Source organism: Sminthopsis crassicaudata, chromosome 5 (assembly GCF_048593235.1).
Source record: "Sminthopsis crassicaudata isolate SCR6 chromosome 5, ASM4859323v1, whole genome shotgun sequence".
In the NCBI taxonomy this organism is placed as follows: domain Eukaryota; kingdom Metazoa; phylum Chordata; class Mammalia; order Dasyuromorphia; family Dasyuridae; genus Sminthopsis; species Sminthopsis crassicaudata.
The window spans coordinates 190472373-190489095 of record NC_133621.1 but is presented as its reverse complement, the minus strand read 5'-3'; the positions used below and the strand labels follow the sequence as shown (position 1 = coordinate 190489095).

The 16723-nt window shown below is 35.9% G+C and overlaps 1 protein-coding gene across 2 annotated transcripts in view; it reads left to right on the top strand.

The window, feature by feature from the left end:
• FAM234B (family with sequence similarity 234 member B) overlaps nucleotides 1–16723 on the top strand; it is a 29903-nt gene that overhangs the window by 9068 nt on the left and 4112 nt on the right. For both annotated transcript variants that reach the window (XM_074269125.1, XM_074269127.1), the window contains exons 3-11: nucleotides 1871–1969; nucleotides 3064–3252; nucleotides 4862–4992; nucleotides 9599–9746; nucleotides 10060–10201; nucleotides 11120–11263; nucleotides 11426–11507; nucleotides 14662–14817; nucleotides 15202–15319. In XM_074269125.1, coding sequence (XP_074125226.1) covers nucleotides 1871–1969; nucleotides 3064–3252; nucleotides 4862–4992; nucleotides 9599–9746; nucleotides 10060–10201; nucleotides 11120–11263; nucleotides 11426–11507; nucleotides 14662–14817; nucleotides 15202–15319 — 1209 coding nt within the window. The remainder of the gene's footprint in view (nucleotides 1–1870; nucleotides 1970–3063; nucleotides 3253–4861; nucleotides 4993–9598; nucleotides 9747–10059; nucleotides 10202–11119; nucleotides 11264–11425; nucleotides 11508–14661; nucleotides 14818–15201; nucleotides 15320–16723) is intronic.

Genomic DNA, 16723 nt, shown 5'->3' with positions numbered 1-16723 from the left:
TGATCTTAAGAGACTGAATTGAAACTGCTTTTTTGAAAGATACATATGACTTGATAGTTATCACATCTGAAGGCTTCTTATTTCTTCTCATACTTGACTTCTCTGCAGCATTTGACTCTGTTTGTCACCTTTTTCTCTTGAATATTCTTTCCTCCAAGTTTTCATGACATTATTCTCTCTTGGTTTCTTCCAACCTGACTACTTCTATATCTCCTTTGCTCATCAATCATCCATGTAATGTCCCCCTAACTGTGAATGTGCCCCAAAGTTCTGGCCCCTCTTTTCTTTACTCTCTCAGTTGGTAACCTCGGTAGTCCTTCTTGGTTTAATTACCATTTTCTATGCAGATGATTCTCAGACCTAAGTACTTAGCATTAGTTTCTCTCCTAAGCTCCATTTCAAACTATATGTCCCACAAAATTTAAAACTTTGCCCAACTGAAGCAAAACTTTTTAGCTGTCCCCCCAAACTCATCCCCCTCCCATAATTCTCTATTTCTATTTAGGGTAACTCCATTCTTTCAAGTACTCAGGTTTGCAACTTTGGTATTACCTTTGACTCTTCTTGAAGCAGGAGGGAACTGTTTCCTTTACTATAAATTGTGGTCCCTTTAAGATTATCACTCTGGCATTGTGTCCCCTTTGATCAGGATCTCCTAAGTTACAAGGAATCTGAGAAAGAGCCCAAACCTTTCAGGATGAGAGAATCAATTCCCATAGAAATTCTAAATTCTCATTCAATTGAGGAATCCTGATCTGAGCTGTCCCAGCCCCCACTTGGTCTGATCTACTCTGGCTGTCCCCGTCCCCACCAAGATACCTAATATAACAGCTTCCCTCAGCTAAGATCTTTGCAGATGGGCGTAGGTAGCTTGAGATCTCTGTCACTCTTAGCTGCCATGATCTTTCTGCCTACTGAGAAAACATTTTCAGTGCCAAAACTCCTCCCACTAGAAACTGATTTCTATCCAACAATAAACTTTCATTTTGCAACTAATAATTTGGGAATGAGTGAATTCTTCCATTTCTAAACCTGCTGCCGATTTAAAGGGGATTCTTAACAACTCTCTTATTGCCACTAACCTCTTGACCACCAGGAATTGAGACCACTCATTCTGCATCATTCTCTCTCTCTCGCTCCACATATATTTTGTAACTATTGATAAATCTTATTTCTCCTTCCATGACATTTCTTGAAACTGTCTTTTCTCTGTTCAAATGACCACCACTCTAGTGTGAGGTTCTTATTATTTCTCATCTGGACCATTTAATTGATCTCCTTGCTTCAAGATTCTCCCCTCCAATCTATTTTCTACACAATAGTTTAAGTGATTTTTCTAAAGCACAGGTCAATAAATCTACTCCTCTTCCCTTTTGTTGCTTCTGTGACCAAACCTAAACTTCTCTGCCATTGAAAACTCTTGATCACCTAGCTTCAGTCTACATTTCCAGCCATATTATACATCACTTCCTTTCTTTAACTTTACAACCTGGCCACACTGACTTTACTGTTGTTCATCAAAAATGCCATGGCTTTGATTCCTTCTCATACAAGGTATGTATTCCTTCCTTACTGCTGCTTCTTAGAATCCCTTGTTCTCTGGGTCCCCCCTCCACCCCGGACTTGGTTCAAGTATCAAATTCTACTTGAAGTCTTTCCTTATTCCCTCAGATATTACTGACCTGTCCCCTCCCAATTAGTTTGTATATTATTTGTGTACATATTGTCTCCCTGATAGAATGTAAGCTCCTTTATAAAGTTTGTTTCATTTTTGTTTTTGTATCCCAAATGCCTAAAAGAATGTCTTATACTAGCCATTTACTTGTTGATAGATTTGCTAAGCATCTTCTTTTCTTTGTCAACTTAATAGGTGGGAACTTGTCTCCATTGGAACTGGTTGATGTGAATGGTGATGGGTTGCCTGATGTCCTGCTTTCTTTTGTGAACTTAAAAAATGAAAGTATGATAGGTAAGAGAAATGATGTTGAATTTACTTAATTTGGAGAGTTTTTTGAAAACTTAATGCTTTTGATATGTTTCTTTCCATATGGCTCCAACATTCATTAAGGAGAATTGGAACTATGTAGTTTGTGAAAGTATATAACTTTTATTTGTGTTTGAGGATGGTAGTAATCCATTCAAATTTCTTGTCCTGAGACATTTATTTGGGGTTCCCATTTGGTGTTCATCCAAAGTATGAAACTTTGAACTTTGTTTTTGTTTAGAAATTTAACATTTTTTTTTTGCAATGTACATAAACCATTTGAGTAGAAATAGAGTATGAAAAAAAGTCCAGCCTTCAATCAGGAGGCATAACACTTATTTATTGTAGTTATTGCATATTTTTGTTCTTTGTTTTTAATTTAGAAAGTGGATCAGTGAAATATTTTATTATTTACTTAAAAAAACAGATGATTAAGTTTTTTTAAAACTTATCTATGGTTCTTGCTTATTTTTTCTTTGCTTTAGGAGCTCTCCATTCAAAAAAAATATTTTCCTTACTAGCTTTTTATAGCTCATAAGCAAGGTAGCTTCCAGCTTTTTGAGATTTCATACTGTTAGAATCATAGTAATGATCATTTAAGACATAAATAAAATCATTAGTTTAGGTCTCATTAGACCCAACTAGTTTTATTCTGATCCATGGCTATGGATGCATTGTACTCACACCTTGGCCAGCTGCCTCATAAATATGTGCTATTCATTGGTCACAAGAGAGATGAGTAAGAGCTTATAGATGGATAAATGCCAACCTATCACCAATCCTAGACAAACAATTCAGAGCACTCAAAAGTAGATCAATAGCATTGTTTTGTTTCCATGAAGAGCTTTGTTATTCACAGATGGATAAGTGTCACAGTGTCCATTTTATAGGAGAAATTGTCTTCAACCATTATTCAAATCTTATTGTTTAACTTTTCACATATTTTTTATCTTCACCCCCCATCCCCCAAGTAGACTGTCAACTCCTTGAGGGGAAAGAATGATTTTCTTATACTTTTTTGGGATATATACAACACTAATAGGTAACTTTTTCTCTACCTTTTTCCTATGTATCTTCAGGTGTCCCTAAGGCCCAGGCCACTCTTCTAGCTCTTTCAGGGGTAAATGGTAGCACTCTTTGGACCAGTTCTCTTGCAGAGGAGGCACAAAGTTTGCAATGTTCTGGGCTTACTCCAGTAGACTCAGCAGAAGCCATCTGTCTTGTGACTGGAACATCCAAGCTGCTCAGTGCACTCAATGCTACTTCAGGTAAAAATGAAATGTTGCAGAGAAATAATTATGAGCCATGAAAATAGGTTAGATCATCCCAGTAGGGAGTGGGATCCTTGCCCTCCTCCATGATGGGAAGTTTGATTTCCTAATACAAAAGACATATTTTACAGGGTATAGGGCAAGAAATTAGAGAATATTGACTAAAACTAATTCAGATTTAGCTGTTTTGTTTAGTTTGAAACAAAAACGTGCTATTCTTCAAACAAAAAGTGCCCTGAGAATTTTGATTTACATATTGCTGTAACCCCACCTCCTCATTATTTTTCCTCAAAGACAATCAAGTTTATATCAGAATTGGCACATAAGAGGGGGCAGCTAGGTGGCGCAGTGGATAGAGCACCAGCCTTGAATTCAGGAGGACCCGAGTTCAAATCTGGTCTCAGACACTTAATACTTCCTAGCTGTGTGACCCTGGGCAAGTCAGTTAACCTCAGCCTCAAAAAGAAAAAAAAAAAAAAAAAAAGAATTGGCATATAGGAGTTGATGTTTAAACACATAATTTAGCTACTTAAAATGCATAAAGAAATCAAGGTTTGTTAAGCCATGCCAATTTGGTTATTTATGATTGCATTTATGTACTTGTTTAGCCAGAAAAGCTGAAGTGCATTGAAATAATTAAATAATGATATATGCTACAAGACTTATTTATATGCTACTTATAAAATGCATACTTGAAGCACTTTTTGTCACTGGATTTTGCCTCCCAGGTAAAGTTTTGGAATAAAACTAATAAACACCTATTATGTGTGATTTATAAAGTGATATAACTGGATTTTTAGCAATTGCATTATTTGTAAATTTAGGTGAGTTTTATTCCCTTTTCAAAGTAGTCATCTCAGGGAGCTAGCTATATGCTTATAGTTATTAAAATTCCACTTATGGAATTGCCTGTGATGCATTCTTTTGAATGTTCTCAGATTTTTATTCTCTGAGTGTATAGTTGATTTTTGGAAAAAACTTAAAGTCATTAGAAACAAAATCTAGTGAGTAAAATGGGTGATCAATCTAGGAAATACAAATTTTGGTTAAAAATATTCATGTTCTTGTATATGATTCCTAAGCTGTCTTTGAAGGCAATCTCCAGTACTTTTTCTGGTATTTGCTTAAGTGTCCTTGTGGTAAAGATAAAGAATAGGTTTTTTGAATAATTTCCCCTAAGCCTCATTTATAGGATAAGCCACCCAGCAAACCACCTGCAACCTCAAAATCCCCTCAAAAAAATCATTTGCTTTTTCCCAGGCTGATTTCAGTTATTTTTTTTTTTAATTTTATATATATATAAAATTATATATATACATTGCCTTGTTTTATTGTATAAATTTAATACATTTACATATATATATATGTATTAAATTTATACAATAAAACAAGGCAATGTATTAAATTTATATATATAAATTTAATACATTGCCTTGTTAATTAAACAAATTTCCCACTCCACATGCTACCTATTAAATGTGGAAGAGGCAAGGAAGAAGGAGGTGGTTCTTTTTTTTCTTCCAACTCAGTTTTTTTCTTCTTTGGGAGATGAAAGGTTTGCTAATGCAAAGTTGCATCAGTAATTAGTCTGCTTGTCCTCCCATAGGCAAAGCCATTTGGACTCTAAATCCAAGCCACTTATCCAGTGGGACTTTGGCTGCTCCAGCTGTGGTGCTGCCTGATTTGGATGATGATGGAGTTAGAGATCTCATGATTCTGACTACTAGGCTCTTACAGGTATGGCCTTAATTAGCTGAACCTCATTTTTGAAGGAGCTTTACAGTAAAAGTACCTCAATGTGGGTTAGTCATTTCCTAGTTTTCCCACTATTATGGAAAGATAATAAATAGGAATATATTATTCTTATTTTAAACCTCTAAAGGACTCTATAGCTATTGTGATTATTCCTATTGAAGTCTTTCCTATTGCATTCCCTCCCTCAAGCTGCTGGTGCCCTCCTGTTCCAAACTACTTTTTACTGATGTTGTACCTATTTAGTAGAACTTATAGGATATGTTTTTTGATCTGGTAGAATATAAGTTCAGTGATTGCTTCATTTTTCTCTATTTTCCCAGCACTTATTTATTAATTAAAGCTTTCAGTTAAGAAATTGGATTTATGATTCTATTAAGGAAAAAACCCCTAATTTATTATGATAGCTGTTTTTTTTCTCAGATCACTACATTCTGATTTTTATTGCATGTTTTTTCCTTGCTGTTTTTTTAAAAAAATTATTTTCTTTCTTTATTAGAGTTTACAAAAGTTTCCAAATTTACCAGCTTGGAAATAAAAATCAGGACAAATATAGAACAACCAGGGATAGTATGTATTTCTTCCCTTATATTCCAAACTATAATCCATCTTTCAGGTAGAAGAAAAGTTGACTCCTTTTCAGTGTTCCACTAAGGTTTTAGGGATTTTCTTCTTGCTTCCTATGAATGTCAGCAGTTATTCTCAATGAACCAAGACCTAGATTAATAATATCATAATCAGTCACAATATTCATTTTGTCTAAGAATCTGTTAAATTGGATGCAAATTTCCTGACCATTATCAATAATTTCATTCTAGGAACTAAGAAAAAAAAAAACAACCTAAAGGATAGTTTTTATCTTTGTGAAGAGGAAGATTTTTTTTTTTTATATAAAGTTGTGGTTACATAGAAAAGGAAACAAAGTATTTGTACCCAGGACTGGTTTCTTCATACTCTATCAGGCTTCTTTCTGGGTTAGGTATCATCAAGATGATAGACAGAATAGGATTCAGGCCTTTATCAGTATAAGACTTTATAGAGGCTTTGGTTCCAACAGAAACTCTGTGCCTTTTTTGAAATTTCTGTGCTGTATCTAGGACATTGATTTGTTTGCTTCACCTAATTATAGTTCTATATGGAATCCATTCAGAGATGATGCAAAGGGAGTAAATCTCATTGGGAATAATAGAGATGATAGTGGTGAAATCAAAGAGAGTAGAAAAATGGATTTCAACCTTTTCTTGACTTCTTTTGACTCCTGCAGTAGCAATACAATGGCTGTGGAAGTGTTCAATTCAGGATATGTGTATGACTTGTATTTCTATGTAAGAGCTCACTGTGACTTTTTTCTTAATAGAATAATTAAGACCAATTCCTTGCTAGTTGAACAAGTCACTTTGGCCAAGTCACTTAATCCTGTTTCCCTCCATTTCCTCATTTATCAAAGAATCTGGAGAAGCAAATGGCAAACTACTCTAGTGTCTTTGCCAAGAAAACCCTAAATGCAGTCATGAAGAGTCAGAGATGACTGAAATGACTGATGACAGCAACAACAAGGGATACACTGAAAGATTTTAAGTGGAGAACATGATTAGAACAGTGTTATTGTAAGACTACTAGGTTAGCATTACAAAAAAATAGATTGGGAAGAAAATAGACTTAAAGTCTAGAATACATATTAGTATGCTCTTATGATTGTAAGGGGAAAAGAGATGAGGATGTACACTAGAGTAGTTGCTGTGGAAATGAGAAGATAGAGAAAGATTCAATAGGTATTGCCAAGATAGAATTGGTGTTTCTTAGAGGTGAGAAATGGTCAAGATATCTTCAAAGTTATGAATTTGAGTGAGTCGTAGAATGATAGTGCCACAGTAGGGACTGAGAAATTAGTGGGGAGAAATGTATGGGAGTTAGAATATAGAGCCAAGAAAACAACATATGGCAGGAGGTATTGGGAGGTATTATGTTTAGACATGGGGAGTTCAATAACTTAGACTCATGGAATTAAAAGTGCCAGTAGGAGGCAGTGTGTTGAAATACAAAATGCAGTATATTATCTTGGTTTATAGGCTCATAGGTCAAGAGCTGGAAGGGACCTCACAATTCATCCAAATTAAGATCCAAAGTTAAATTCCTTATCTAAGGTCATTCCAGGAATGACATTTACTCTCTGTGTGACCTAGAAAAAGTCACTTACCTCCTAGATCTTATTTTACTGATTTGTAAAATGAAGGTATTGGACTTGATGGCCTTTATAGGTCCTCTCAGCACCTATAGTGTGATTCAGGTGGAGATATTCAACAAACATCTGAAAATACAGCAGCTTGAGGGGAGAGATTGGCAGGGAATATAGATTTTGGGGGTCATCTGTATAGAGGTGATCAATGAGACCATAGAAGTAGATTAAATCAGGTAGAGAAAGAACCTGTTTCTGGTTTCTCTTATTTCCCATTATTCTTCCTCAAGCATTTTCCATTCCAGTCCCGAATATACCATTCCTTCTGTTACTTTGGTGCTTTTTGCACCGTCTCTTCATATCTTTCCCCACTTGTCTGTGCCTCTTGGAGCCTTTCACTTCCTTCAAGGTGTGGGTGCTACCTTCTATTGAGACTTTTCCTGATGCCCTCAGTCATTAGTGCACCATTCCTGAAATTGCTTTGTGTTTATACATACCTTGGACATCCCTTGAGGTACAAAAGTTTGAAAATTTCTTGTGGGCAGACAACATTTTGCTTTTGCCTTTGTATCCCTGACACTCAATAAATACTAAGTGAATGAAATCAAGAAGAGAATAAAACCAGAGTCTTAACCATGTGATATGGGGACATTCCCATGTTAAAGATTTGGGAGAAGGATAAGGTACTAATAAAAGATAGATAGGGAAGATTCACAGAGGTTTGAAGGAGAACCATGAAATTCAAGTATATTTAGCAAAACCATGACCCTCTATTTCTTTTACTTTTCCATTGAAATTCTGCCCTCTGTGATAAATCTAATCCTTCTTCAATATGACAACCTTTTAGATATTTGAAGACAATGATAATATCCCTCCTGGTCTTAGCTTTCAATTTAACTGAATTGAATAATTTTTCACTAAGTCTCCTTACTTTAAGTAGTTTCCAGTCCCTTCACAATGTTGATTGTTCTCTCTAGACATTCTTCAGTTTGTCAATATCCCTCATAAAATGTAGTGCCTAAATGTATTCTGACTCATGCAGAGTTAAATGGGACTCTTAGGGACTGTCTTGATAGTGAGTATTATAGAGTACTTCTATTGATGCAGTCAGATACCACTCACATTGAGTTCACAGTTAATTAAAATTCCTTTTTAAACATATGAACTGTCATTATGTCTCCTCTATCCTTTATCTGTCCATTGGTTTTTGTAACCTTAGATTCTAGACTAAATTTGTGTGGTAATTTTCATTTTGTTTGTTTTGTCTTTTCCTTTTAGCCTTTTGAGATATTTTTGAATAAAGACTTTTGTGTTATGTATGGCTTTAATAAGCAAGTTTCCTGTGTCTTCGTAAAGAAGTGTTTGAATAAAAGAAAAAGCATTTATTGAGCACTTTCTATATGCCAAGTACTGTGCTATATAGTTAATAAATTGTTGAAAAAGTCAGGACAACTCCCCTTAATTCTGGAGACTTCCTTCTGCTGATTCTGTCAAATCTATTACTTATATGACTTGTCTATACATAATTGTTGGCATGTTGTGTTCCCCCATTAAACACAGAGTTCATCAAGAGCAGGTATGCTTTTATTTTTCTTTGTATCCCTAGCACTTATCACAGTGCCTAGCACATAGTTGGGCCTTGATAAATGCTTGCTAATTTGACTGGATATGACTTGAATAGACTGTTCCTTATGCCTGGAATGTACTCTTTTTTCAATTCTTAGAATAGCTAGTTTCCTGAAGTTAGCTTACACAACACTAGATTGACTGCCTGGCTTACATCACACTATTAAGAGAGGCTCCCCTTCTGCTAGCCAGGTTGCCATCTATTCATTAATTAACATTCTTTGGATAAAATTGTTTGAGCAGCTTTTAATCTACCTAACTGTCCTATGATCTGGGCTAAATATTTTGTTCTTGTCTATAAGGGATATGTTATAGGGATTTTGGTAGATGCCATGTTGAAATCAAGATATGACATCCCATTGATAATAATCCTATCAAAACAAGGCAGACTACTATAGTGGGGTTGGCTGATTGTCAGGCCAGATTTCCCAATGTCATCATGTATTGGTGAGGAAGACCTCCTGGCCTTCTCCTGATTTGTATCCACGCTCTAACCTGTTGCTTACTAACTAACCTCGTATCTTTGTATATTTTAGCTCCATTAAAGTGAGGGATTCTTCTCACTTTCATACTAGAGGGTGATAAGCAATGTAATTTTGGCTGCATGTTTTCTGATTCTGGATTCTTAGTCTTTTAGTTAATGAGGCCATGACTGAGAAGATTTTATCTGAGGGGGATAGACTAGGTGATCTTTGACATCCATCCCAGTATGATATTTAATAGGAAGTGGCAGGTCCACCATTAACTTTTTCTTATGCTACAGCCAACTTTTTCTTCTCACCTCTGCAGGGAGATCTCTGTTTCCTGCTAATTTCAGGCAAGACAGGGATTCCTATGGGCCGACCTGTGAAGTACAACATCGTGAGAGAAGGCAATCTGATTGGTCCTCAGGTTCACATTACCACACATGGAGCAATCTATATCCTGTTTGGCTTTGGTAAGAAGGGTGTCTAAAAGTGTGATTGAACCTATCTTGTGGGACTTGAAAGCCAGGGAGAATTTGGTACTATCCCCTATGGTATCTCCTGATGGCAGGTGTCTAGGATTCTCCTGTCCTGTTTGTGTTGACCCTGTTTTTCTCTATCATGCTTCCTAAGAGGCAAGCCATCATCTTTGAGTTGCTTTAGTCACTTTCCCATTTTTTTTTCTGAATCAAACTCATCTGGTCAGACTGTGTTGGAACTTTTTGTTCAACTTGGACCCTATGATTAGCTTGTTAGTTCAGTGTTGGTTTCTTCTTGTAATGCTAGGCAACGTTCAGGCCATCGCCCTGAGGGATATTTTTATCCAGGCTGAAAACCGGGATAGCTCACCGCCTTCGTTGCAGATTGAGGAACCAGAGTGGGAGAAAAGAAGATCCGTCAATCTATCTGAGCTTATTGATGTTTATAGGTAGGGCTGTCATCATTTTAACTTTGGTTACGGTAAAGCCCCAGGTAAATCAGCAAATGCCCATATGCTACAGGAACCTGCAGTATTGTCTAGGGCAAAAGGATTACAGAAGAAACTGTATTAATTATAATATGCCTCCACTTAAACCTTTTACTTTGTATTAGTTTGTAAGTAGTGCTGTATTTATGTAGGAAATCATGTGATGATTATCTTTCTGGCATATATACTTCACTTTTGCAGGGAGAAGTGACAATACATTTATAACTAGCATTTATTTATCGGGTATGTGAGACCCAATAATTTTTGAAGCTTTTTTTGACTTGTAACAAAGCTGTAGTAAAGTGCTTGCTACATAGTCTATTCATATACTTTCCTAATTTTTTTTCTATTTAGCATAAATTATAATATAAAAGGAATCCTGTTTTCCTTTCTTGTTTATTATCTTATCAGGAGAACAACTCATATTAGTAGACTTTCACTGTAATTTGTGCTTTATTCTCTGGGATTTTAAAGGGCTTTCCCAACATTTTGTTGCTATTTTCCTTTGTATTTCTGGGAGGTACATAGGTAGTAAATATGATTTACTAAATAATTTAGCCAAGTTCATCCTGTAAATCATTGGCAAATTTTATTGCAGGATTAATGCATTCTTCTATCTTTTTATAATTTTGGCTTAATTATTTTCCCTACATTCTCCAGAAGATTTAGTTGAGATGTGTATCCAAGCAATATTCTTTTGTGTGCTACTCTTGATAGGACAGTTAGGAGTGTCCTAAAGAGCAAGAAAATCAGACTGGGCATAGATTGGCATCATCCCCCTCGTGGAGTGAAAGTGAAAAAATAAAAAGATATATGTACACAAAAAAGCCTACCAGAGGGGCCACAGAACATAAACTGCTTATGTTTTATGTTCCTTAGTGACGGAGTTGAATTCCTTCAGATAGTAAAAGCACCAGACAGCAATTGTAGCAACCTTCTTATCACAACCACTCAGGGCCTTGTTCTACTTCGGGGTCAAGACCTTGAACGTCATTGGGTGCTGAATCTCCACGGTCTACACAGGTTTGTAATATACCTACTTTAGTGTCTTTTATTTCTTAAAATTGCAGTTTCCTTTTACATAATTCAGTTTTGGATGGAGAAGTTTGATGCCTGAGACCTGTGTATAAAAAAAGGGATGGAAGTTCTTGTTTCCCTGATGGTTTCTTTTGTTTACACTCTTAGCCAACCTATTCCTGGATATTTTACAAATGACCAGATCTTGGATTTCCTATTGGAGGCACAGTATGGAGATGGGATGAAAAAGGTAAAATTCAAGAAATCAATTTGTCAGTCAGAATACTTTATAAATGCTTATTAATATATTGTTCATATCTTAGTTTACATGGGAAAAGAATAAATCATGTTCTCTATCCTCCAGAAGTATATAATTTAACTGTAAAACAAATACACAAAATCATTTGAGAACAATTAACTGGGAAAGTTTCAATGAGATGTAACATTTGAACTGAACTTTGAAGCTCAATTTGGCAGTTCATTTCAACAGATATTTATTAAACACCTGATAAGGCACTAAAACACTATATTAGGTGCTGGAGATTCAAATAAAAATGAAACAGCCCTTTTTCCTCAAGGAGCTTGTAGTCTTCTGGGGAAATATTGCAGGTATGTCAAAAATCGTGTATTCCAAGCCAAAAATTGTGTACTATATGATGTAGTACAAGAAAAATTGAGGAATGAAAAAGCATCTGAGTTGAACTTCAAAGAAGGAGAAGAATTTTGAGAGGGAGATGAGGGGACAGATGGAGAGTGCATTCCAAACAGATAACAGGCAATCAGATAGTTAGTACATGACAATTTATTATATTGGACATGCTATATGCAGTGTCTTGGGGACAAAAATGAAACAGTCCTTGCCCTAAAAAGGAGTTTCCATTGTAGCTTTAGGAGATGCCCTTTATCTATATGAAGAAATACAAAATAAATAAAATATAACTTAGAGAAGGGAGCTCACTAGAGCTGTGGGGATTAGGAAAGGCTTCAAGTAGAGGGGGCAACTTGAGTTTTGCCTTGAATGAAACTGAGGATTCTAAGAGGTTGAGATTAGGATGGGGTACATTTTAGACAGGATGGGCCACAAGGGCAGAAGTCCAGAGGTTGAGTACCATGTATATAGAGAGAAGGCAGGTTTGACCTGATTGAAGAATGCATGAAGAGAAACATGTTATAATGGAAATATGTTATAATGTTATAATAGTAAGTTATGAAATTCCTCTCTTTCCTCTCTCCCATCCTCTCCCCACTACAGCAAGCAACCCCATATATGCTAACCATGTGTTACCCATCTACATACACCTCCACATTCATTATGCTGTGCAAGAAAAATCAGAACAAATAGGAAAAAAAAAGAAAGAAAAAAGTAAACAACAATAAAAAAAAGGTGAAAATACCATGTTGTGATCCATACTCAGTTCCCACAGTCCTCCCCCTGGATGCAGATGGCTCTCTCCACCACAAGACTATTAGAATTGGCCCGATTCCCCTCATTGTTGAAGAGTCATGTCCATTAGAATTAATCATTGTATAATCTTATTGTTGCCATGTACAATGAAATCCTGGTTCTGCTCGTTTCACTTAGCATCATGCAATCTCTCCAGACCTCTCTGAAATCATCCTGCTAATTGTTTCTTATAGAACAATAATGTTCTGTAACATTCACATACCATATCTTATTCAGCCATTCTTCAACTCAGTTTCCACTCAATTTGCAAAAAAGTGCTGCCACAAAAATTTTTGCACTTGTGGATCCTTTCCCTTTTTTATGATCTCTTTGTGATACGGTTGCAGTAAAAATACTGCTGGATCAAAGAGTAGGCATAGTGTGATAGCCCTTTGGGCATAGTTGCTTTTGGAATTTGTTAAGGAGAGGCAAGATATGAACAGAACTGTTTTAGGAAAAATCACTGCAGTAGTTATGGGAAAGATGAATTAGAGTGAGGGAAATGAAGTAGGGAACAGAAGCTGTTACTAGTGTCTGGACAAGCAGTGGTGAGGTCTAGAATTAGGGCAGAGGCTATGAGAATGGAAAGAGAAGAGATCCTGTGAAAGTATAAGTGACAAGATTTGGCAACTGATAGGACATGTGAGATGAGGAAGAGCAGGGAGATAAGGATGGGAATCTGGGAGAACGGAAAGGTAATGGTGCTCCTGTCATTAACAGAAGTAAAGAATGAGGCATATTATCAGACATGCCCTTTGTGTGGATTTCTTTTTTCTTAAATATACTTATTAATTATAATTTATTTCTGGGGTAAGGATAGAGTTATAGAAGAATGCTGTGGTGATGATAGAGGTGCCCCAAAAAAAGGAAAAAAAGAAGAAAAAGTATCAATGAAACTTTTTTTTTTTTTTTTGAGGCTGGGGTTAAGTGACTTGCCCAGGGTCACACAGCTAGAAAGTGTTAAGTGTCTGAGACCAGGTTTGAACTGGGGTCCTCCTGAGGGGACAACTAGAGATGGCTATGTTCTGTCATAGTAGCCTGCTTCTAGTCTCTCCCCTCTCCAATCCTTTCCCATTTAGCCACAAAAGTGATTTTCTAAAGTATAGGTCTGATCATGTTGCTTTCTTATTCGTGAACTCCAGTGTCTTCCTATTGCCTCCAGAAGCAAATCCAAAATGCTCTGTTTGGCATTCAGTACATTTCATAATCTAGCCCTTCCATCCCTGCCCCCCACCTTTTTCAGTTTTCTTTCACATTACTCCTCAACATGTACTCTTCAAACCAGTCACACTGGCCTCCTGCCTGTTCCCCAAACAAGGCACTCTATTTCTCAGCTCTGATTCTCTCTATCTCCTGTAGCTGGATGCTCTCCCTCCTCTGCTCTGATCACTGATTCCCTGGTTTCCTTAAAGTTCCTAATGGAATCCTACCTTCTACAAGAGACCTTTGCCAGCACTTCTTAATTTGCAGTTATTTCTCTCTTAATTATTAATTATTTATCCAGCATATAGCTTGCTTCATATATATTTGTTTGCATATTGTCTCCCCTATTAGGCTGTAAGCTTCCTAAGGGTAAGGATTGTCATTTGTCTCTTTTTATTCCCAGCTCTTAGCACAGTACCTAGAACATAGGCAGCACTTCATATTTATTGGATGACTGCCCCAATTTTGGCACCCTTAAACTGCACAGTTTAGGATTGGCAGGACTACTAATAAATAGGAGTTTCTTTTGCATTTTCTGTGGATTACAGAAAGACATTTCTCTTCCTGGTACTTACCAGGGTCACAGAGACAGGCTTCAAAAATCTCTTGCTTTACTAATATTCCTTTTAGTTCATTCTAGCTAAATATCGATACCTGTTACTGTATTGTATATTTTTCAATATCAATATTCCTTTTCCTAATTCCTTATATTTTTCTAAGTACATAATGTACTTAGTCCATGTTTTCTGCTTTTCAGGTGATGGTAGTTGATGGTAACTCAGGTGTAATCATTTGGAATAACAGTCTCCCATGTCACATGAAAGAATCAGCAGCTACTTCAGTGATGACATCAGACCAAAAATCTGTTTTTCTCTTTTGGGCTGAAGGCTTATCAGCATCACCATCTGATTCAGTGAGTAAACCTGTAAAAGAGGGCATTTTATTCCTTTTCCTCTGTCCAAAGGCATCTTGCTACTCTTTAATAAATTACTATTGACTTAAGAAAATGTTTAGCTTTTTTCATGAGAAAACACTTTTCAGGTATAAAAAACAGTAGTGGAAAGAAAGTGGTCAGTCAGAAGATTTTTGTATAATGAGGAAGTAGAGCCTTTTGCTTCTGGACATGTAGGAGTTTGTCTCATACTCTAAGATCCCTCTCATAGGAAGGAATCAAGCTTTAGACTTTAACTATGAAATAAATTATATCTTAGCCAGATTTCTCCTCTGCTTTCTGCAGTAGATCAGCATTAAACGAGGCAGTTAGCTTTTTTTTTTTTTTTTTTTCTTTTCCTCTTAGGATCTCAACTCAGGACCTGAACTACCTGGACTCCACCATCTTTATCTTCTACATCCAACCTTCCCCACACTCCTCCTGGATCTGGTTAATGACACAGGCACTGTAAATGCTTCAGCAAGTGAGTTTTCTGATGGGAGAATCAGCATACACAGAGAGAGTATTGTCTTGTTACATAAAAAAAAACAAAACTATTCAAGCCATCATTTTTAGGATATATCCCTTTGAGTTTTTTTTTCCAATTAACAACATTGAATGACACATTTGATTCTTGTTGTGAGCAGTAACATAGAGAAATATAAAAAATACTTACAATGTTGACTTCTTTAGCATTAGCTAAATTCTTTAATTCTCATTTAAAATATTCATATTCATAGAAGTCAGTTCAAATAAGTTGAGAATTCTTCAGGGTAAGCATCATGAGATAAGTGATGTTTAGAGAATTTTTAAAAGAGAAAGGAATTTATAGAGGGAAAAGCTATTTTAATAGGATGTTGGGTAATTATTCTAGTCTTCACCATCTCAGGATGAATGGGAATTTAATTCACTAAAGTCATGGAAAGCTAGATATTGTCACTTGTTGAATTGCGATTACATTCCCTTTTCTTCCGCAGCCTGTTTTCTTTCATGGTATTAGCCCTCAGTAATCTTCATACCTGAGTTGTAACCAGACTGGCTAAGTTTCCTTCCTTATCTTTCTCTACACCTTCCTGCCCTCTGGAAGCCAGATTTTCCATTTCCATTTTCCAATTGTTTCCTCTGAGGTTGAAGCCAGTGCTAGTGATTGTGACTCTCTTGGAATGTTTTAGCCTTTGTTGTTACTCTTCAGATCTTCTGACATTGGCAAATATTTCATTCCATTAAACAAGAGGCAATATACTGTTCATAGAGGAAATGCTTATTGGTTGCTTTACGTTGTCTCTCAATATTTTTAAGTGCCCTATGTTGGTAAAATTTTTTTATATAGTATGAATGAACTAATTTTTAACATCACCATCAAAGTACATTAAAAGCACTCAAAAATAGTAAATAATAATAATAATAATTAAAAGTCATGATTGTATTACGATGCTTGTTTAAAGCATGCCAACCCAATATTACAATTCTCAACCTTTCTAATATGGTGGTTAGTTAATTTCTCTGATGATTTCTTCTTCTGATTTTTGGCACAAATAATAATAAAACAATAATAGCATATGTTTTCATATCACCTTAAGATTTACAACAAACTTAATGCACATTGTCTCATTTGATTGTCAAAACAATCTCAAAACAATCCTATAAGGTTGGTAGTGAAAGTTTTATTATTTCCATTTTACTTATGAGGAAATTAAGTCTCAGAGAAGTAGAAACTTTTCCACAATGATACAATTAATAAGTGATCAATGCAGGATTTAAACAAGATCTTACTCTCTATCCAGTGATCTTTTCCTACTAAATCATAGTTACCTCACCAACTCCCATACCTTATAAGGCTTCTGGAAAACTTGCATTCTGCTTTTCACACTTCCAGTTGCTACATAAG